Here is a 22,794-nt window from a genome sequence, read left to right on the forward strand (position 1 = left end):
TAATTTCAGTTATTCTCACATTATCATATTATTATTTTCTCTACTTTTAACCTCTATTTCGCTGGCTATGTCCCATGTTGGGGCATTTTAACGTATATCCAATAAAGATTGATTTTTATTTTTTGTAAATATTTCTGTGCGCCATATCATAGACAATCTTCTCTCCTCCCCTTCTTTGGGGTTTCTGAATATATAACTATAAGAAATAACAAATTAAGCCTAGAAACTTACACAGATAGCGGACACTCTGAGATATACTGTTGAGAACATCACAGGTAATTTCCAGAATACTTAAGTGAAGTACAGTCATCCTGGGGAATCTCCGCACCTCAGTGTCTGGAGAACAAACCAGGCCTTGATTCCCAAGGAGTATAAAAGGTAAGTAACCAGGATTCCAAAAACCTTTCCAGATCAGAGCCTCCTGCTTTCTCATGTAAACCCATTAGACGGATATTATTCTTGTGAAGGCGCCCCATAATATCAGTAAGCTTCTGCTGACTATATACCTTTTGAGCCCCCCAAGGCAGTCAAGCATACTGGCACTGGGGCCACATTGCCCTCCAACGTGGAAAATATGTTCTCAGCCTCACCAATATGGTTCTCATTTCTGCATGTCATGTCTGATCAGGGACAAGTCAATATGTACCTGTGAAACACTATCTGTCACCCTCTTTACAGAATGTCTTAATATCTTGTAACCGTTACTCCATATTTACTGCAGGGGACTCAGACACTGTGAGGGGAAGAGTGTAGAGATGCATTAGTGGCCTGAGAGTCCTCAAGGGTTAACCCTGGATCCAGTGATGGGGCCGTGCAAATTTCTCTAGCTTGGTAGCTACCGAGGCTGTGATTTCAGACTCATGACAGCAATAGAGGCAAAGGTGTGAATTATTAAAGGTTACCCTCAGTATCAGGGAGAAAGTCCAAATAGCACAGTTCTGGATAAATAACAGAAACCTGCATCTCAGCGAGTCTCAAGTGACCATCTGCAACAATCCCCACAGAGGTAAGTATTATGCTCCTCACAGGAATAGAATTCAAACAGCACAGTTCATGAGAAGTAACAAACACTGGCATCTCGTGGAGTCCTGAATGATAATCCGCAGCACAGCAGACCCCGCAAAGGAAAGCATTATACTCCCAACAGGGATAAAATAACAAGCACATGGGTCTCTTAAACTGGAGTAGTGATCCACTGCGTAGTAGACCCCTCAGAGGTAAGTAGTATGCTCAGCTCAGGGCGAAGGAGATGTAAAAGGAGACGCCCATGATGGTGATCGACATGATCTCGGGAGTGAGGACCCGTCTTACCAGCACACCACCTGGTCAGGCTGAGGAGGAGGCAGCCAGCAATCAGCCAACCAGGAGAAGAAGCGATCTGTTACATCAGCATCTCAAGGAGACACACACAGCCGCTGACTTGGGAAACACGGGTAGCACAGGCCATCGCCGGGTGAGGAAGGAGGCTGTAACTAGCAAGTCACATCAGGTATACCAGCAGCGGACTCCCTGACTGCATAGGAAACTTCTGCAGGACTTCACCAAGCAAACCAGACTGAAGCAGCAAAGGTAGGAGACCTTGTGACAGCTAATTTTTAGTCTTGAAGAGAAGACTTCTGCCCCAGTATTAGTTGACTGTTGTAAATGTGGAAAACTGGTCCTTAGGATTTTATTCTTTCATAGAAAAAGAAGAAACCTTTTATGGAGTGGAGACAAAACGCTATCTGGTACCTGAACCAGTATGTGTGGAATAACTAAAGGAGCCTAGAGATTAATTTTTTTGGCCACTACCCATCCCAGTCAGGAAATTATTAGCTTTGCCACCTGAACATGTCTGACCTTTACAGCCAAGAGGAATAGTGGATAGTTCTCAGTACTTTGCCACTAGTTATAACAGCTAGTGAGAAACACACCCAAGTACATTCTCTTATGTCACCTCCATTCAAATTTGTAATTCGTTTTTAGTTGTGGTTATTGAAGGGGAAGACGCTCACTCGTTGTATAAATGATTCTGTAGCCAGAGTGTCCTGTCAATTTTGATTATTTCAGTTTGGAAGGGAAATATCTGGGGGACAATAAAGTAAATTGTTGGCAGACTGATAGAGTTTATAGTCAACGGACACTAAAAGAATCCCTTTCATGTCTAGTGAGAGGTGTATTCTCTTTGTGAGAGGTTCTATGACCAATATGAAGTTAGGAGAGTGGACACCCCTGTTTTGTGCCTTTGGTTATCTTGAGTGGACAGGATGTGATCTCATTTACTGGCGATTTGGCTGATGGTCCAAAATTATGGCCCAAATTTAATACCTTGTGAGTTGCAGGCACTGGTGCAATTTTGGTGATTTAGATGCTAGATTTAAAGTGGAAAGAATTTAAAAGGCAAACCCAACCTGGTCTTGCCTTTTAAATTATTGCTGCTTTAAATCTAGCTGCTAAATCAAAGTAATTGTGTATTACATTTGGGTCTATGTCTGTGCCTGGTACTCCACTCTTATTACACAAGGGTTGGGCTCTACATGTCACACTTCTCCACCAGGGATATGGCAATAAATCGATGACTAAGCGCAGCCTAGGTTTCTTTTTCTATTGTTTCACTTAAGAAGCCTGGCATACCTCTTCCCCAGTTGGCTACTGATATACACTTTGATATTAGAGCACAGACAAGCTTAAGAGCACTGACCAGGGCCGCAACTTGGGGGAAGCTGGAGGAGCACGTGCCGCAGGCTCCAGAGTGAAGGCCGGTCACAGGAAGAGCTGCGTGCGCCAGCCGATAAATACAGTCAGTTATTAGGCAGTAAGCTGTCAGCCCGAGGCATTTTGAAGAAACAGAAGTGGCATGGGATTTGTAGTTTAACTTTTTCTGCTCAGACTCTGCCCCCCCCCCCCCTGCGCGCCCAAACATGCACTGCACTGACTTCAACGCAGCCACCCAGCCCAGGCCGTTCCCATTGGGCTTTGCGCTGGCCAGCCGGATGACGTGCTGCCCTTCCCTTCGTCAGTCCCAACTCCTAATAGAAGCAGCCCGCAAGTAAGGTGGCACTTGCCTGCACTGCTTTCAAGTTGCCTGCCCTGTGCAACACTGACTGTACAACTCCTACAGTATGTGCGATTCCCGTGTGGCATTCATGTCCAGTTGCTCCTGTCTTTAGTGTCACTCCGAGGGGGGCGCCAAATTCCTGCCTTGCCCCGGGTGACAAAAATCCTAGTTTCGGCCCTACCCTTATCCTTTCTTTAGTTGTGCGAATACTTGTGCGAATTGTGAAAGTGGCTTTTTTTAAATGGTACGTGTAAATGTATATTTGTTTTTTGATCCATATAACAAACATAAAAAGTTAGCGCCCTCATTCACAGTAATAAAGGTCACATTCTATATCTTATTCTACTATATCATCTATTTTTTGTGACTTTATTTCCATAGCATAGTTCATCTCATCATGTTATTTTTCAATAAAGACAGAAAAAAATAATGAAAAACACAATGGATGTGCTCATTCCAAGGGACTACTTTATTGGTAGACATAAACCATATGTTCAAATATGCATTTTTATTTTTCACTGTGATGGGAAATTTATTTCAATACCTTTTTTTCTAATTGAATTGCAAGACTCACATGATTCCTTATCTGCTAAAATGTAGAATATGAAAGCTGTGACATAAATCCAATTTGCACACGTCAGCAATGAGGTTAACATATGAAGAGAAAAGATTTAAAGATGGTAATATATGTTTGTTGCCTGATTAAAACAGAGCAGCAAATCTGTAAGCAAAAGCTTTAGTAAAGATTAATGTGATGTATCTAATTGCAGTTTTCTGAAACATAGTGTAAAAATGTTTATATAATATAATCACAATGTGGGATATTTCTGAATATTGGTTATAAGCAGAACTCTCACAGACAAATCTGTGCTAATAAAGTAACCTATGTTTCTGCATTATATTTAAAAAAAATGATCTTTCAGCTTATACCTTTATTGTGTTTCTGCCTTGCTCAATCCAATTATCCCTGAATCCGCTCGTGGCGCGGCTGTATGCTGCACTTACTGTACCGCCGGACTTTCAGATCTTCTTTGCAGCCCCATAGTGCTGCATACAAAAATATGCGAGGGGGGTGAAATCCAGTATCGTTACCGAATTTTCTATGCCATTGCAGCATCAACTCGTTCCCTTTGTGGCTAATTGGATTGAGCCCTAAATGTTGTTACTCCTTATATCCATTTAAAAATTAAAAAACATTAGTGGAGAAATTAAACAGTTCACTAACATTGTCTGCAGTGGAGCACAGTGTTTTACCCAGAGTTTTGTGCAGATTTCATCACAGCATACATCAACACAGAGTTTATCAGTTCTTTTCCCAAGAGGTATACAGTAATTGGGAAATTTATAAACAAGCTGACCCACTGATACTTTACAATATAAAGAGGTCAACATCAATTCATAATAGTTGTAAGAGAAAAATGTTTCTCTTTTTTCTTAAATAAACTATAGATTATGCTATTGCATTAGTGTAATATGTGAATGTGACCAGCATAGTGTATTTTGACTGCTTACTAAGCCTGTCAAATACCCTATTAAATCTTTGTGATGCTATGTGTATTGTATATGTTATGACTACCCAAACTACTTTGTGTAAGCCCTCTAGAATCACACTGACGAGGTCTTCAAGCCAATAATAGTCCTCCGTTTTTCCCTTAGAGCTGAACACGCTCACCAGTACTTAGGTCGCCGTCTGGTCTTATGCTCTGATGGTCGCAGGAGATATGTGCAGCAAGTGATTTGACTGGAAACAGATGCTTGTGGGCCCTGATACAAACAATATGCAACTGGGCTGCAGGCTGGATATGTGGCAATAAAGTGTAGTGGAGCGGCAAGGCCACAGCACTGAGGTGGAGTGGAGCGGCAAGGCCGCGACTGCAGTAGCTACAAAACTGAACACAGGAACAAAAAGTTTGCAGGGTCTGGGCAGAAATTCTGTCTGGCAGAGATTCCCCACGAGCATGTACAAGGGTACGCAGTCGGGAAGCCGGCAGACCTAATCCCGACAGCCATCTTCCCGACTGTCATATCCCGGCAAGTGTCTAAAGACAGGCGTCGATATGCCGACGTCTGTTATTAGATATACGCCGGGAGCCCGACCACCGGCATCCCGATCGAAGGGACACAGAGCGCGGATAGCCGCAGGGGGGGAGGGTTAGGTTTAGGGTTCCCGGGGGAGACTTAGGGTTAGGCACCCCCCTGGGAGGTTAGGTTTAGGCTAGGGGAAGGGGGGTTAGCGTTAGGCACTCTAATCCCCCCTCTAAGTGCCTAAACCTAACCCCCCCTTCCCCGCCGCCTAGACCTAAGTCCCCCGGGGGGGGGCCTAACCCTAAGTCCCTCCCCGGGGGACTTAGGTCTCAGCGGCGGGGAAGGGGGGGGGTTAGGTTTAGGCACTTAGAGGGGGGATTAGAGTTAGCCACTGGGGGGGGAGGTTAGGGTTAGGCACCCCTCTAAGGGAGGGTTAGGGGGTAGAAATAGGTTAGTTAGCACTTACCTTAGGACGATCGGGATTTCCTCCTCTGCCGGGATGCCGCTGTCGGGATTCCAACCGCCGGGCATGGGTCCGGTGGTAAATCATACCGATTCCTGTACAAGGACCAGTGTCTTACACATGAGGTATAAGTATATAACTGGCAGGGAGGAGCTGACCTGGCTGCTTTATGACAGAGAGCTCGACCAATCAGCAGCAGCCTGAGAATGAGAGAATATACTGTAGATACTAATTAGGAGCAGCTGCAGCGCTGCACATCCGCCCAACAGGCTAAACAGAGGGAACCAGCCCCAGCAGTCCCCACAGCCGCCCAGAGTCCTGGTCTCCCGGCAACCACAGGCGCCGTCCCAGCCTGGCGTTCCCATTGCCTGGTAACCGCAGGGACCGTCTGACTTTGCGGCCGGAAGAAGCGGTGTCCCGGTTGGTTTACAACAACCGGGACTCCATCAGGAAGCAAGCCGCGACAGCGGATTGTGACAGTATATCTAACTGGAATGCTCTCTTTTATTGTATGGTGATCTCTGGAATGCTGTCTGTATTGTATATCCATTATTACTTTTGGAATGCTCTCTCTGTATTGTATGTCAGTCTCTAGTTTTTTCCTTGTAATGTATAAAAGTCACAAAATCATTGCTGTTTTTGTCATTCCACTTGTGCCTGTGCTCAGCTGCTTCTGAGATATTTTCGATGTGTGGTGAAAGCAGTATTAATATTCTGATAGTGAAATGGATAATGCATAGCCCTAGACGTGTTGTAGAACAATTGAAAGACCAAAATAATATATAGTGTTCATGGTCTGTTGTCCTTTCTGTAATCATTCACATATTGGGCTATGGAAAGAGCTACATTAGATAGACAATTTTCCACCATTATCTGTGTGATACAAAGGCATTTTGGCTCAGGGAAAGGTCTCATTTGTTGTTCATTTAATAACTGCCCATTTCATTACGTGACTCAGAGGTGTTTTAAACCTTTTGTGCATGAAGCAGAGAAATTCCTTTCACTAGATAATTGGGTAATTGTCAGCATATGATATGCCTAATTGATTTTTTTTTTTTTACTGAAGATCAAAGCAGCCTGTACATACTGTACTACTATCTTCATATTTTTAAATCTATTAGTTTGCATTTTAAAGCGTTAAATGCATTAATGCACATCTTTTTTTTGTAGTTTTTTTTTGTCTACATTAAGTTTTATTTAAGAGATTTTAATAATCATATTCATGTGGCTAGATTGTGTCTTTCTTGTATAAAGGAGTTGCTTATTGTAGTAGCAGTCTGTCAATCTTGTAATTCCAAGAGAAGCAGTCTTAAGCTGGGCATACACGCTACAATTATTGGGGCGATCCGCCCGATATCCGTGGTTTGCCCCAATTATTGTAGCGTGTGTGCAGGCGACCGAGGGTTAAATATCGCTCAGTCGGGCATGCCGAATCAACCAGCATGCTCGTCCGACGAAATATTTGTGAGTTAAAATGTCGGCCGCATCGGGCACTGTGTATGACAGACAGACATTTCCTGTGTTCCTTCCCATGGAAGGAACAGTGAAATGTCCCCTCCACCGGGGACGGAACGCAGATGTCTGGGCTAATACACTGTGAGATATCTCACAGTATATGCAGCTGACATCTGCGGGCTGCCAGATAAAATGTCTGTCGGTCTGACAGGCATTTTATCTAGCCGTGTATGCTCAGCATTAGAGATGGACACCATTTTCTAACCTTGCAATAGCCTATGCAGAGGGATAACCTAAAAACAAGTCTTCTAAATCACATAATTCTGTGTGATGGACTTAAGGTGCCTACACACTAGAAGATACTTTACACGATTCGCCTGATTTCGATACATCTTAACGACAAATCGTGTAAAATATGTCCAAATCGTGAGTGTCCACTCATGATGCCAATGCGCGTACCTGCTGGTTGGACTTCGCATCTTCAGATCTTGCCTACTGCAGGCAAGATTTGCCAATCTCATACATGATTTTGTGCAGTAGATAGATTTTGTGCACAATAGATCTTAAGTCTGATTGGACACACTTTTAGCACCATATCGTGTCCTGGAGTGCCGGGGGGCTGCCGGGGAAATAGCTCACGATATCGCATCATGAGCACATCGTCTAGTGTGTAGGCACCTTTTATAAAGCAAATGCAATTTTATAGTTGGCATACCTTTAAAAGTGAATACTGGGCCTGATTCAGAGCCGCTCGTAAGCGGCCGCTCGTTCGCTCCGAGTGATGTTCGCACATCTGCGCATGCGTATGGGTCGTAATGCGCATGCGCCAACCAGTCAGTGCGGTCGGAAATCGTGTGTTCACAAAATAGCGAGTGCCTGCTAATTTGAGTGACAGGATGAGGCGTTTGTGGGTGGTAGCAGGGGAAGGTGCTTGAAAACGGGGAGTGGAGATCCGAACGCAGGCGTGCCAAACGGTCAAAACGGGCGTTTTAAGGGTGTGCATAATTAACAAAGCAGCGTCATCGGCCACGTCACTTGGTTGTCTCTTAGCCTGAACTGTTCGCATGATTGCGGTAGGAAAATCCAACCACAAGCACTGCAAGCAGTTCAGACGCCTTTCGATGTACTCGATTAATCTAATAAATAGCGGAGATGACGTATGATGCGAACGGCCAGGGGGTGTCTTTACAAAATAGCGAGCGCATATTTCGTTCGCTCGCTCAGACATAGAGGCGTCAACAGACCGCAAAGAGCGAGCGCTCAATTTAAATATCCGAACCCTTTTTCTGAACGAGCGAGCGCAAATAGCGTCCGGCTCTGAATCAGGCCCACTGTACCATCAAAATTAACCAAATCACCCACCTATGCAGTGTCAGCTAACTTCTCCAGCTGTGACTAGAAAAGTTTCTCTTTGATGTCATTGCAAACCAGTATAGTGTGATGCACATTAGAGGGAAATATTTCAAACAAAAATATTGATCAGTGATTTTTTTACAAAAATATTTTTATTTGCCTCTCCACAGATGTGTAATGTGTGTCCTACTAAAAGTAGCACAATGCCCTGTGGCTGCCAGCTCAGAGCTAGTTTAAAATTGAAGTCCTTTTGAGCAGAGAAAATTGCTGTATTCACTGAAAAATGCAGCCACGCCATCTTTATTTTCTTATTTCACTAGTTTCGCTCTAGAAAAATGAAATCAAATTTTTCCATTGCTTCACAAAATTTGTAGTGCATTTATTCTGTAATTAAGGAAATAGCCTAATTTCTTAAATTGTCTCCTCGGCCTGTGCACACATCTGCTCTTTAAACTTTGTCTTTGAGAAGCCAGAAAATCTGGGCACATTTGCACATAGGAGCACAGTGGAACTGAATCTGATTTTGCTCTGCACATTGTACATTTTGCATGTCATAAATCACCATCTCAATTTTTACAGAAGGGAAAAGTTGTTATGTCCAGACCACTGATATAGCTGACATCACAAATGTTTTTCTCTAAAATGATCCAGGAAAAATGTCTTACTGTATGGCTATATACAGAATTATTGTTGATGCTTGCTGATTGTCTTCTTGTGTTCCACCAACTGTTAGTGGCATACAAATTTGCAAATTCATGCCACTGAATTTCTAGAATCACAAATCGATTCCCTTAAAGGTCTGACAGAATTATATGGCCAAAGATATATTTTAGTTTTTGCATCCTGTTTGTTTTTTAACCTATATTCCAAATCCTTGCAGTGGGAGTGTACCCCCTTTTACATTGACTGAAAAATCCCGGGTTGATGCACGTGAACGCGCATCAACCCGGGATTTTAGTCAGTGTAAAACGGATCAACCTGGGTCCAGTGACCTGGGGACCCGACCCGGGTAGCTTGCAGGGTTGAGCACGGATCGTTCCCGTGTCACCCTGCAATGTAAACGGCACGATCCAGGTCATGATGACCCGGGTCACGCCGCATGCAGCCCAATTGGCCGGCTTCAGTGGCGCTTGGAGATGACATCATCTCCAAGCGTCCACTGCTGGGCCGACCAGAACTGAGCAGCGCACCCCACCCGCCCTCCCTGTCTCCTGACCGCTGCGGAGTAAGGTAAGATGGTCGCGGAGGTGGAGGTGGAGAAGTGCTGCTCACCTGCTTCGGAGAGCCAGGTCAGTGCTGACCCGGGTCCGGTGTCTTGGTGTAAAAGGGGGTCTGTCCCGGGTCTGATCCGGGTTGGAACCGTGTTCCAAATCCCGGTTCAGACCTGGGACTTTGGTGTAAAAGGGGTATAAGTGACACAGGGTGTGGAATAGGTAGAGACACAAATTGGGGTGCTGGCACATTTTTGCTGGCCTGGGATCACACATATTCTGCAGGGCATTCTTGCAGAGAATAGTGATGTTACTTTGTGGGACGTAAGGGTGATGGGTATTAGTTTTTAAGCCTGTCATTTTATATTTCTAGCTTTTTACTTTTTTTCTGATCCATGTTCTCCCTCCCGCAATGTTTCTCTGTAGTAAGAAATCACTTTTAATGCTGATCTAATGCTAGCTGATATGTCACTAGCAATTTATCACCTTTATCTTTTATGGAAGAGCTACAGACAGAATAATGGAACTAGAACTGCTATTGCTTCATGTAGGGGTTCCGACATTTTTATGCGCATTTTTAAATGTAAAATTGTCAATGTTTGGTAGTCTGAATGCAGCTAAAGAACAAATGAGTGTCATAAAAACCCTCTATTTTTTTTTTTAGTTGATAGTGAGCCATGGTAGAGTTGTATCACTTGGAATATCTTGCATTACATGCTCATATAAGTTAGAACTGTTCAGGCTGATCTGTGCCTGAGAAAATATGAACAATAAATCATTGATTATATGGTTTGTCTTCCAATTTACAGTGTAATGGAGGACTGCAATCACAACCAATAGGAAAACTACTTATGGCCAGTAATGCTACAGTCGTACTTCATGAAAGATCGCCAATAGAATATAACCTGTTGACGTGATTATATTAAACCTTAAATCAGAGCATGAATGTTCCTAATTTTGATTTGCCAATAGTAACCATTCTGTAACTTTTGAAACTGGTAATAAACCAATGCAAGACACATGGTTTATGCCAATACAAGAACTGCATGAACATTTTCTCCAGTCCAGTGTGCATTAGAATACACACAGTGAGAATTGGCTGCATATAACATACCTAGAGAATACAATGAATCCTCTAGTTGCTATGCAAATTACATTTATTAAACTTGCAATGTATACATGTAAATGACTCAATTGTGAAGCACATTTAAAATGTGTTTACAACTTTATAACCAAAATATAACAGTCTGAGAAATGTATAATTTTCTCAATAAAATTTTTGTTATGCCACAAATGTTCATTAAAAATCTTACCCCAAGTTTTCCGGTAGTTGAAAGGATTTTAGTAAGTGCCCAAACCATGCCTTTGGAGGCTCGGGATCCATTGTCATGGCATGATGCAGTGCTTAATTGTGATGTCTGTGCCTGCATTTGTGCAACAAGAAGGGGCTTTGCACAGAATTTGTGCTGGACAGGGTGGTTTGTAAAGGACCATAGATGTAAGTAGTTTAGAGCCTTTAATGTTTCTTACACTAAGCAAATGGGAGGGGCTGGGCTGCACATCCTAATATTAAACATGATAATAGGTGCTACCATGCTGAGACCAGTAGTTCTACAGCAAAAAAGGAGAGGGGGGGGGGGGGGAGGAGCAGGTGCACACTATAAGCACTAAGAATACAAATGATCAAAATATCTAAAATAGACTGCATTAATTAACATGGTTTTAAATGTAAGGTTTCTTAGTACATGTTTGGCCAAAGATGTTTTCCCACCTACCACGTCACGGTGAACCTTATACAGGTGGGTCCCTAACATCTCTAATACTAACACACTAATTAATTTATCAAGGACTTACCTATCATAGAGCCCATTAAATGTGTGTACTGCAATGCAAGGACCCATACCAGTTAAAATCACCTGGGGCAGGCAGGAAGAGTGCTAGCCCAAAGAAGGGGTCTCACCTTCAGAATGTACCTTAAATACGCACACACGGGAAATGGGAGGGGCTGGGCTGCACATCCTAATATTAAACATGATAATAGGTGCTAACATGCTGAGACCAGTAGTTCTACAGCAAAAAGCAGAGGGGGGAGGAGCAGGTTCACACTATAAGCACTAAGAATACAAATGATCAAAATATCTATAATAGACTGCAATAATTAACATGGTTTTACATTTAGGTGTGGATTTGAGGCCAGGCCGTCAGCTAATTACAGCTGGCGCACAGGCAGTCAGTGGCAGACATGGACAGGCAGTCCCAGCGTAAATTGAATCTGGCGCCGGTCACAAGCCAATCGGAGCTCGCGGACTTGTGTCAGGTTGCAGCCTAGGATCGTCTGTTTCTCGCCCTAGCGCAGTTTTCCCCTGACTTCTTTAACGGTCAGACGTCAAGTGCGGCGGCGAGTGACGTGCTTAGGATTCTGCCTTTAGACCACTTGGACATCCATGTGCTGCTCTGTGACTTGGTTGCTGCTGTTGCCGTCATGGGCGCAGCCATGACAGTCTTCGTCACCTGACTGACCCTTTACCCAATGGTAGCGTGGTTGTTGTCAGCTGACGCTGTCCTCCAATGGACTGCTACCTTAGGGTATATAAAAGGGCTCTGGACAACGTTGTTTCTTCTGGTGTAAGCTTGCCGTTATTACGTTCCAGGTTCCGTGCTCCTCTCTTGTCAGAGCTATTCCTAGTGTTCTTCCGCAGTACCTTCATCTCGTGATACCATCTCCCAGTGACAGTGCTGTGACTAAAACCACAGTGTGTGTATTTTGTACCCTCACCTAGTACCATCTCGTGATACCGTTGCTCTGTGACTGTGCTGTGTCTAAAACCGCAGAGTGTGTACTCAATACCATCATCAAGTACTGTCTCGTGTTATTTCTTTCCTGTGCCAGCAATACCTCAGGATCTGCACCAAGCGCACTCTAAATTCAGCTTAGTTCTATTAGTACTAATCCACTGTGTCTCACCTGTGACTGTGTTCCTCTATTCCCACTTGTAGCGGGCCCAGGGGGAGCGTCGGGTCACAGAGGCAGCTCAGGCATCATAGCAGCTGCACTCCTTGCACCCACGGTAGTTACGCCACTGTTTGCATGCATTGTGCAAACAGTGGGGACCTTTTCAGGATCAATGGAATGGGGTTAGAGGACAATGTAAACAAATAAGTGATGCAGGTCTACTTCAGGGTCCAGTCTTCAACCCGGGCAACGCTGGGTATCCCAGCTAGTTTGCAATAAAAAGGCTTTTTTTTATACACAAAATCAAGTGGGAATGCATAGGTCACTCCATCTGCAGGAAGGCAAATATGAGAGAACAATCATAAAATTGAAACACACTTAATAACTGCAGTTAATTGATGTATTTAAATTTGGTTTTACTGTTCTCTGAATCAAAGCCTTAATGACCCTTATATGGTACCATAATACTTACTAATTAATATGTACATGTGACACTACTGAAGTACTGTACACTCTACTCAAGCACAGTAAATAAGAAAAGATAACCATTTTAAGCAAAAGGATTATGCTTCAAATTGCCCACACATGTGGCTGGCCAGATGAGATCTGACTGTTAGGCCCTAATTAAAGCATTGGTGTGGTCATCTTCAGTCAATTCATGAACTGAGAAACATTTGCTCTGTCAGTTAAATGTTTCTGGTGTAAAGCAAGGTACACACTAAGCGATATTTTGGACAATTTCCGACGGATCGGAACGTCAAATCGTTCAAATTGTCCAGTGTGTACGCACTATCGCGCGCTCCTGTAAGTCGTTTATCGCATCTTTTGGTCGGCCCTACATGCTGCTAAATCTGAGGATCTCAATGATTTTTACCACATTGTGCAGTGTGTACATTCTACCGGACGACCAAGTGATATGTTAACATTCTGTAGTTAACAATCTAACCACCAAACAATGCACGATATAACGTTCCGTCGTTTGTTAGATTGCACAGTGTGTATGCACTATATCAGTGGTCTCCAACCATTAGCCCACGAGCTACTCGTAGCTTGCGGTCTTAATTTTGTTATCTCACCTAGCTGCTGTACTGCCGAGTGAACTAGGAGGAAGTGACCTCTGACGTGTGCTCCGCCATGGCATCGACGGTGGGAGCCACAGGGAAGCACTTCAGGTGATTTCCGCAGCCTCTACAGCAATCACCTGATGTGCTTCCCCGTGGTTCCACCCACAGCGTCTACACTATGGTGGAATGAGTTACTCCCGCCCAGCCCTGCCGGGAAATTACACAGCAGCCCTGCCTATATATTTTGCTCCTCTACTGCACGTATCTCCTTGGAGCCAGTAATTAATAGTGAAATGTGCCTGTGCTTAAATTTTATTTACAAACTACAACAAGATCACTGTAATAATTAAATGCATTTTTATTTTATTTTCAATAAATGACCTTCAATTGTTCGGTTATTAGCCAGATTATTTTTTTCTACAATTTTGGTACAGTAGCTCTTCAGGAGGTTTCATTTTTCTAAAGTAGCTCACATCTCAAATAACGTTGAGACCACTGCACTATATATCGTTTGTCCGGCAGTTCAAGGGAAATCGTTGACGATAATCGTTTGCACATCGTTTAATGTGTACCCTGCTTAAGTATCTTAGTTGTTTAAATATACCCAGTACAGTGTTTGACTAAAGACATTTGTTATGGTCAAGTACATCAGTATAAGTATATCACATGGCTCTAATTAAACAATACAGGGCATAGCATCACAGAACTAATTTTACATGATGCTCAGGGCATTGCAGCTGTCAATATATAACTTATGGGTTGCTAGCAAAAATAGTAACAGATTTCTTTCTTTGTGTTAATGTTTAACTCTGGGCATTTCAGAATTCAGTGTTAAAGGAACTCTTTTCCCTGTATATTATGATCTCATGTATTTATCTAATTGAAATATTCAGGAGATATGTATAAAAATATCTTGTTATATGGGAATTTACCCCATATTTATTATTTTGATAGTTCATTTACAGAGTTTACCATTTGGTATAGGTGCTATTAATTGTCTTTTGTTTCCCGTAACCTTTGTACTGTACAGTAGCTCTTCATAGAGGTTTCCTGTCCGTTGTGTTGAGGTGTAATAATCCTCTCACAATACAATAGGTAGTGGGCAGGAAATGAGAGGGACACGTGTGATGTCATCAGAGCATGGCCAGGACCAGACAGGCAGAGATGTACAATAGCTGACATGACATATGTCTGCATTTTCCTCTGTTATGCACAGTTGAGCAAAGACCCTGTTTGGGGTTACATTTAAGCTAGACAATTCTTTTAAACGATTTGTTTTTTTCTGACGGATCGAACGACAAATCGTTCAAGTCGTCCAGTGTGTACGTATTATGCGCGCTCCTGCGGAGTCGTCCATTGCATCCTCAGATCTGCTGTACATGCTGCTCAATCTGAGGATCTGACTAATGACCCCATGCATTTGGATGCAGCGGGGGACCGACATGTCGGGCGGTCGGACACCAAATCGTGCAATGTGTACGGACCGCACAATATGTCGTTCGTCGCATCTGGTTTAACTTTCATCATTTATCTCCTTTTCTGAGTTTCACTAACTCTTGGAGAATTGTTATCTTTTGTAGTTAGTTTATGTTTATTTTAACTACAAAATACGCCACAGAATTGGAACACAAAACTTGATGTGAAAATGAATTACAACGAATATATATTTTATTTGTAACTTCAGCATAAAACAAATAAAAATGCCCATTCACTGACCTGCCAACCAGAGGGACTGTGGGGTGATTAAATATTTTTATAGGACGCCTTAATTAATGGGCGCCCGAAAAAGCAGTTCCATTGTTGCTCCGTTTGGGCGCACATAGTCATTGGCAGACACATTTTTGCTCGCTCCACATTGAGGTGGCAAGCAAAAATATGCGAGAAGTCAACACTTTGGGCGCCCAAATGTTAGTATTACTGCAAGCGCTGGTCACAGAGTCTGAGAGAGGGAGAGTACGATTTGCCGGAAAGGTGAATCCCTCTTTGGCAAAAGCTTATTTTGATACAGTTCATCAACATTTCATCAATAACCTGTTTATGCCTCAATAGAGAGTGAAGCAGGGCCAACCTTTAACAATCTTTAAACACAAGCTTAATACTGTACATCCTCCCCTATACTTATCTGGTTGCTTATAAACTGGCACCTGTAGGAAGTTATAGCAGATCTCATGCTGCCTTTGATTTCATGTAAAGGCCCCCATACATCAGAGATTGATTGCAGCAATCCTGCAATTTGCAATCGATTGTGTATAAAAATATTTCCCTTTTTAAATCGATTGCAGAAATGCCACAATCGATTGAAAAAGGGAAATATTTTTATACACAATCGATTGCAAATTGCACGATTGCTGCAATCTATCTCTGATGTATGGGGGCCTTAATCTACTTATAAAATGTTGTAACAAAAGTAGTTGCCATTCTTGTCTAGCTAAGCAATTATTTCTGTTTTTTCTCTTTTAGTTTTCACCCTTTCATGGAACTGTTTTGGCATCGTGTTCCTACGATTTCACCGTCAGGTACGATTTTTGAACATTATCACAATTTAATCTCAGTACTGAAAACAAAGTATTTTAAATAATTTGTTCATACCTGACCAGTGTACTGTGTCTTTTCCTGTTACTCTCCTCTCATACTTGCCTACTCTCCCAGGAGTTGCGGGAGGCTCATTATTTTTCTGGTATCCCCCCGCACCCCCAAAAGAGTAGGCAGATCTCCCGCATCCCGCCTACTTCCTAGTGAAGTGGGCAGGATGGGGAGATTTTATGAGAAATTTGCGGGTCCGTGGGGAGGGGCGGGACTAAAGGACCTAAATCGCGTCATTTAGCCCCATCTCCTGCTCGCAGACCCGCGACTCGTGGGCTTTTCCTGTAAAGGGGCGGGGCCTAATGACAGATATAGTGTGGCCTGCCCCCCCTGAAGATGAGAACAACATCTCCTGTACGAGCTGCTCTCGGGAAGGATTCATAAAAAGTCGGTAAGTATGTCTCCTCTCCATGTATATTATTAATTGGATGTACTATGCTAACCAAAGAGCTCCTTAGCAGGTCATTTTCTCTGACAGGAGCTGCTGTACACATTTTTCCAGGTGACACATTGGATGTACAGCCACGGCCAAAAGTGTTGAGAATGACACAAGTATTGGTTTTCACAAAGTTTGCTGCTTCAGTGTTTTTAGACCTTTTTATCATATGTTACTATGGTATACTGAAGTAAAATTACAAGTATTTCATAAGTGTCATAGGCTTTTATTGACAATTACATTAGGTTTATGCAGAGTGTAAATATTTGCGATGTTGACCCTTCTTTTTCAAGACCTCTGCAATTTGCCCTGGCATGCTGTCTATCAACTTCTGGGCCACATACTGACTGATGGCCGCCCATTCTTGCCTAATCAATGCTTGGAGTTTGTCAGAATTTGTGGGTTTTTGTTTGTCCACCCGCCTCTTGAGGATTGACCACAAGTTCTCAATGGGATTAAGGTCTGGGGAATTTCCTGGCCATGGACCCAAAATTCTGATGTGTTGTTCCCCAAGCCACTTAGTTAGCACTTTTGCCTTAAGGTGCCCCATCATGCTGGAAAAGGCATTGTTAGTCATCAAACTGTTCTTGGATGGTTGGGAGGAGTTGCTCTTGGAGGATGTTTTGGTACCATTCTTTATTCATGGCTGTGTTCTTAGGCAAGATTGTGAGTGATCCCACTCCCTTGGCTGAGAAGCAACCCCACACATGAATGAAAATGCTGCATAATATAAACAAACTGATCTAAATGCATTATCAGAGTACTGTTGTCTGTCACTATATCGCATAGTAATCTGCTATCTAGATATTGCCCTTTATTAACTGTGTGCCGATTGTGGGCCTGATCTGAGTTGGTTAGACGTGTAAGTGCAGAAATATATATATGTACATATGGCATGTGCTGTGCAAAGAAATCATCCACTGCATATGCACCGGACCAGCCGTACACACACGGATGGCGTTTGCAACTGCGTAGAGATTGACCTGTCCATCCATCCATCCATCCACAGAGCATTCTTTCAGTGAAATACGGACTCTGCCATCTCGTGGGAGTGTTAAGGGATTTATGTCGGCGTGTAAGTTGACTTCAGTGCTCTTCACAGTGCACGAACGAAGATTTGACGCTTGTTTCTTTTGCACCCAGCACGGGGTGGGTTTTAATCCTGGTACTAATGATGACAGCTGTGGACATAAAAATAGTGGATGGGAGGGACTTCCACATGCAGGCACACAGGTAGTCAGCACACACGGGCTGAGTTTACATTAGCATAAACTAGAACACAAGCTACCACAGCAGTACAGAGGAAGGGTCACAGAAGTGTTCATCGCAGAGTCAGGCCTGACATGCATAGAACTTTGTAAACTTGTGTTTAATGTGTCATCCACATATGAACTATTACTATCTCAAAACTGCTATTTTCCATAATCTGATTGCGCTGGAATGAATAGTGCCTAGTTAGTTAGTGAATGCCATTCACAGCTCCTTTCATGCTAGGAATGGTGACTTCATGTTACCTTCACCACATTTAATATAGGCATTTACAATGATTTTCATTGACTTATTGTCAGCACACTATATATTAATACAAGCCAAAGATGAAACCAAATCGTACTTATATTTTCATGGTAATAAAACCATTTACTTCTCTAGATTTTTTTTCTTTCAGTACAATACACCTAATGTTTTTTTTTTAAAGAACATTTTTTGTTTTTTGTTTTTTTTAGAAATCCAGATTCTGACATCTAACAGTACATTTATATGTATACATACATACTCCCAACTGTCAGCATTTTTGTCAGGACAGTCCCAATTGGAGGGCCCAATTTTTCTTTGGTTGTTAAGTTCATCCTGACTTGTGGAAGGTTGGTTGTATGTCTGTAGTAACTGGGTGACACATGCAGCGGACACAAGTGCCTGTTTAAGGGTATTTTAGGAGAAATAGAGTGAGGTTGAGGGTGGCCTAGCACTACAGCACTCCCATGGACAGGGCCGATCCAAGGTTGCACCATTTCAACCTCCCGCCCCTGTTCCTTTTCAATTCATGATATGCCATGCATCAGAGCCCCACACTTATAATATACCAGACAGAAGTGTCCTAAATTCATAATATACTATATAGAAATGCCCCAACTCATATGTCACACAGCAGAGCCTCACAATCATAATGCCACACTGCCCCATTGCATAATATGCAACACATCTCTGCCACAAATTCATTATATGCCACATAACTGTATCCCCAATTCATAATTATGCTACACATCAATGCCTCCAATGCATAATATGCCACATAGTTGTGCCCCAAATACATAATATGCCATATAGCTATGCCCAAAATGTATTGTATGCAACATAGTTGTGCCTCCAATTCATAAATATGCCACACAATGTCCCAATACATATACCACACAAATGTGCCCTAAATTCTTTATATGCCATACAGCTGTGCCTTAATACATTATGTCACACATCCATGCCCCAATAAAAGTTATAAAAAATACTGTGTGCAGCTCTGCAAAGGGGGACAATGTACCCCTCAGCAATTGACCCAGCCACTGTACAGTCCCCTCTTCTCATTATAATAGCCATATTATATTACAGTACATTTAGAACATGTTACTTCAGTCAGGATGGCTTTATAAGTAGTATCTCTAAAAGCAAATGGTGAAGAGCTCAGTCTGTAACCCTGACCCTTCATCAATGTCATATCCAATAAAAAGAGGATATAGAAAGTTGTAGCTGTGAGACTACAACAAAATAACCGACATATTGCTAACTCTGGCCCTCATTCAGAGCCACTCGCTAGCGGCAGTACGCTCGTTCCGAGCGATGTTCGCACATCTGCGCATGCGTACGGATCGTTATACGCATGCGCGAACCAGTCAGTGCGGCCGAAATTCATGTGCTCGCAATATAGCGAATGCCTGCTATTTTGAGTGACAGAATGAGGCGTATGTGGGTGGTAACAGGGGAAGGTGCTTGAAAATGGGGAGTGGAGATCAGAACGCAGGCGTGCTTAAAGGTCAAAACGGGCGTTTTATGGGTGTGCATAATTAATACAGCAGCGTCATTGAGCACGTCACTGGGTTATTTTATAGCCAGAACTGCTTGCAAGATTGTGGTAGCAAAAACCAGCCACAAGAATAGCGAGCAGTTCATACGCTGGTCGATGTACTCGATTAATCTAATAAATAGCGGACATGACGTATGGTGCGAGCGGCCAGGGGGCGTTTTTAACAAATAAACGAGCGTATGTATTGCTCGCTCGTTCAGACTTAGAGGTGTGAACAGACTGCAATTTGCGAACGGATCATTTGAATAGCCACCCCTTGTTTTTGAACGAACGACCGCAAATAGCGAACAGGTCTGAATCAGGCCCTCTATTTGATAACTTTGTGCACTGCAGTCTGACTGGCTACTTGAGGCATCAATAATTACAGTGCCAAGCATGAGGCTTTAGCTGCAAACAGGAGCTTCCACAATGTCCACCTAAGCAGCTGACCCAGGCCCCTCCAACAAGCCAGGAGACCCCCCCCCCCCTACCTCAGCGCCACTGCTCACCCTCCAGGTGGCCACACAAGCAGAGACCTGTTGGCACTGTGAGGTTTAGTGATCGAGAGACAGTCACAGTGTGGTCAGGGCCAGCTGATTAGACCCGCTGCCAGCTCACTATAAACAAAGATGTCCTTTTCAGAGACCACGTTCTTTTTTTTTTTTTTTGAGACTGAGTGGCGCCCTCCAGGGGCCGGCGCCCTTACGCAGCTTACAAATGGTAGCGCCAGCCTTGCCCAAGGGGGCATGAACACGCTACCATGATGCAGCCACAGTCCCAGTGTGCCGTGGCTATGTCCCCTGATTCCTATTTTCAGAATGTTGTTAGATGTGTGTGTATACAGTATATGTACATTTTGATCTTTATGTAATGGATTGGCTTGTGCAATAATTCAGAATTGGCATCTAAACGCCAGTCTAAGTATCATATATGCATTTTCCCTTCAAAGATGAGTTTTGCTGGGCGCAACAGAAGTAAGGAAAAATCTGTTGTTTTGGAAGGTCAGGGTCAAGCATTGTGTGTACATCATTACATAACATAATTGACTTTACAATATAGACTTTTTGTATGGTCAGATGTGTTCTCATGCATCTAGCCTCCTTGCGCGTTAAATAGCCCTTCTAGTCATGCCATGCCGTGGCGTGACTTAGTAGTGCTGAGCATCTTTTTATGCGGCTTTTTACCTTCAAATGTGTCTAAATTGCATATTCGTGTATTGGACACACAAGCAGCCTCTGCTGATTAAAATAACATGTGACATGTCTATATTCTCTGTTAGACTGCTGGTGTATCTGCATGCACACAGAATATAGACATGCTGCATATCATTTTAACCAACAGAAGCTGCTTGTGCAACCTACATGCATCGCTTTGCGAATAAAATGCATTTGAAGGTAAAATGGCACCCGAATATAAGGAACTCCCGCGTTATGTGTAACGCAACTTGTAGCGCACGGAGTATAGATGTATGTAGACACATCTGTACCATACATCAGATACATAAGTGTGTGTGTGTGATGCAAAAATATCAAACTTTAATCCAAGGTTTCGGATGCATGCCCGTCTTCAGGGATTGTACTTTATCTCCATCCACTTAATCGCTCTCCAAGGCTTAGTGCATAGATCTCATAGTAAGATATTGAAAGCAGGTAGCGACAGCACTTTTGAGGTATGCGCAACAGTTTAACATATACGGAAATAAAAAGTTTTACTGTGTTGTATATGGGGATAAAATAATATAAATATACACTTAGTTTTGTATTGAGATATGATATTTAGGGATTAATATCACTGTATTTGTTTATAGTTTTCAAAATTTACAAAAAAGGTTGATTTCTTAACCACTTAACTGGTGTGGTCGCATGGCAGCCAACTGTGCTTCAGCTGCGTGCCACCCTTTGCAGCCCCTGGTTTTCAAGGAGGAAATCTGTTCTGCATATGTGCAGAACGGATTTCCTGCTGCTTGTCCGCTCCTTTGCAGTGATGCTGCGGTATTCTGACTACTTTTGGAGGAAAAATCTTGTCAGTTAAGTGGTTAAAGAGCTCTATACAGTGCACAAATACTATAGAAGTTATCCACCAGCTTGGGGTAGCTTTGTATCTGATGCTTTTATTTACTTCCATTGACACTGCTTGATACAGAGCCAGGATGGTGGTTCATCGTGATGATTGGTGGATCTTGTTATGAAGTATGCAGCGCATATAACTAAAGGAGGAACAGAGATAGCAACAGCAATGACAGTTGAGCTCACTAGGTCCACCTGTTATAGTGAGATAGAGGTTCCCAATCTCAGTCCTCAAGGCACCCTAATGCTCCAGGTTTTAAGGATACCTATGGTTGAGCGGAGATATTTAAATCAAAAGACTGTTGTACTAATTAAGTCACTTATGCCCAATCATGGTTATCCTTAAAACCTGGTCCGTTAGGGTGCCTTGAGGACAGATTTTGGAAACCTCTGGCCTACATGTCTGCCATCTCTAATCGCTAGAGAACATTGAAAGTCAATATCAGGTTTATATCTCATGTTACTCAGAATTTAGTTTATATTTATAATGAGTGCCTCGTGTACTGATTGCAGTAAAATCATTCATACATCGCTAATGTTCCATTCCATGGAGAATGGGTGATAAAACGTAATGAGATCCGGCACAGGAAAAGGTCATACAGTTTTCTGGGAATGTTGTATATAACTAGAGCAGCTCAGATTATGGTGCTAGAAGGACCATTTCCCTATCTGGCCATGCTCACACAGATGGTCACAGCCTGTATTTGTCTTTAACATTTTCTCTTAATTTGGTTATTAGTTTTATTTGTGTATACATATAATAAAATAATGATCATGGAACACTCCAACTGCCCCATACACCCTTTCCAATAATTCATTAAAATAATCACATTCCGAATACCACATTTTTGCTTTTGCCTGTGGGAGCATGACATGGATGCACTTTGCCTGTACTCTGCATAGAATGACCTGATCTAGCTCATCACCGTCTTGACTTGCACTACATCCATGCGCCTTGCCATGAGAACAGGTGCATTAGGGCAATACATAGCCTTGAGCTAAAGGAAAACTTGCCTTTATCTTAACCAAATAGAGAAAGGGATGCAGTTTCCTTGCACTTAGGGCCTGATACAGAGATGGACTCTAATGCGATCAC

General features: G+C 42.8%; 1 protein-coding gene across 2 annotated transcripts in view; it reads left to right on the plus strand.

The window, feature by feature from the left end:
• PEX7 (peroxisomal biogenesis factor 7) overlaps positions 1-22,794 on the plus strand; it is a 285,580-nt gene that overhangs the window by 157,384 nt on the left and 105,402 nt on the right. For both annotated transcript variants that reach the window (XM_088451725.1, XM_088451714.1), the window contains exon 8: positions 16,022-16,077. In XM_088451725.1, the coding sequence (XP_088307851.1) occupies positions 16,022-16,077 (56 nt within the window). The remainder of the gene's footprint in view (positions 1-16,021; positions 16,078-22,794) is intronic.

This window comes from Taudactylus pleione, unplaced genomic scaffold (genome assembly GCF_031769625.1).
Source record: "Taudactylus pleione unplaced genomic scaffold, aTauple2 ptg000006l, whole genome shotgun sequence".
NCBI lineage: Eukaryota > Metazoa > Chordata > Amphibia > Anura > Myobatrachidae > Taudactylus > Taudactylus pleione.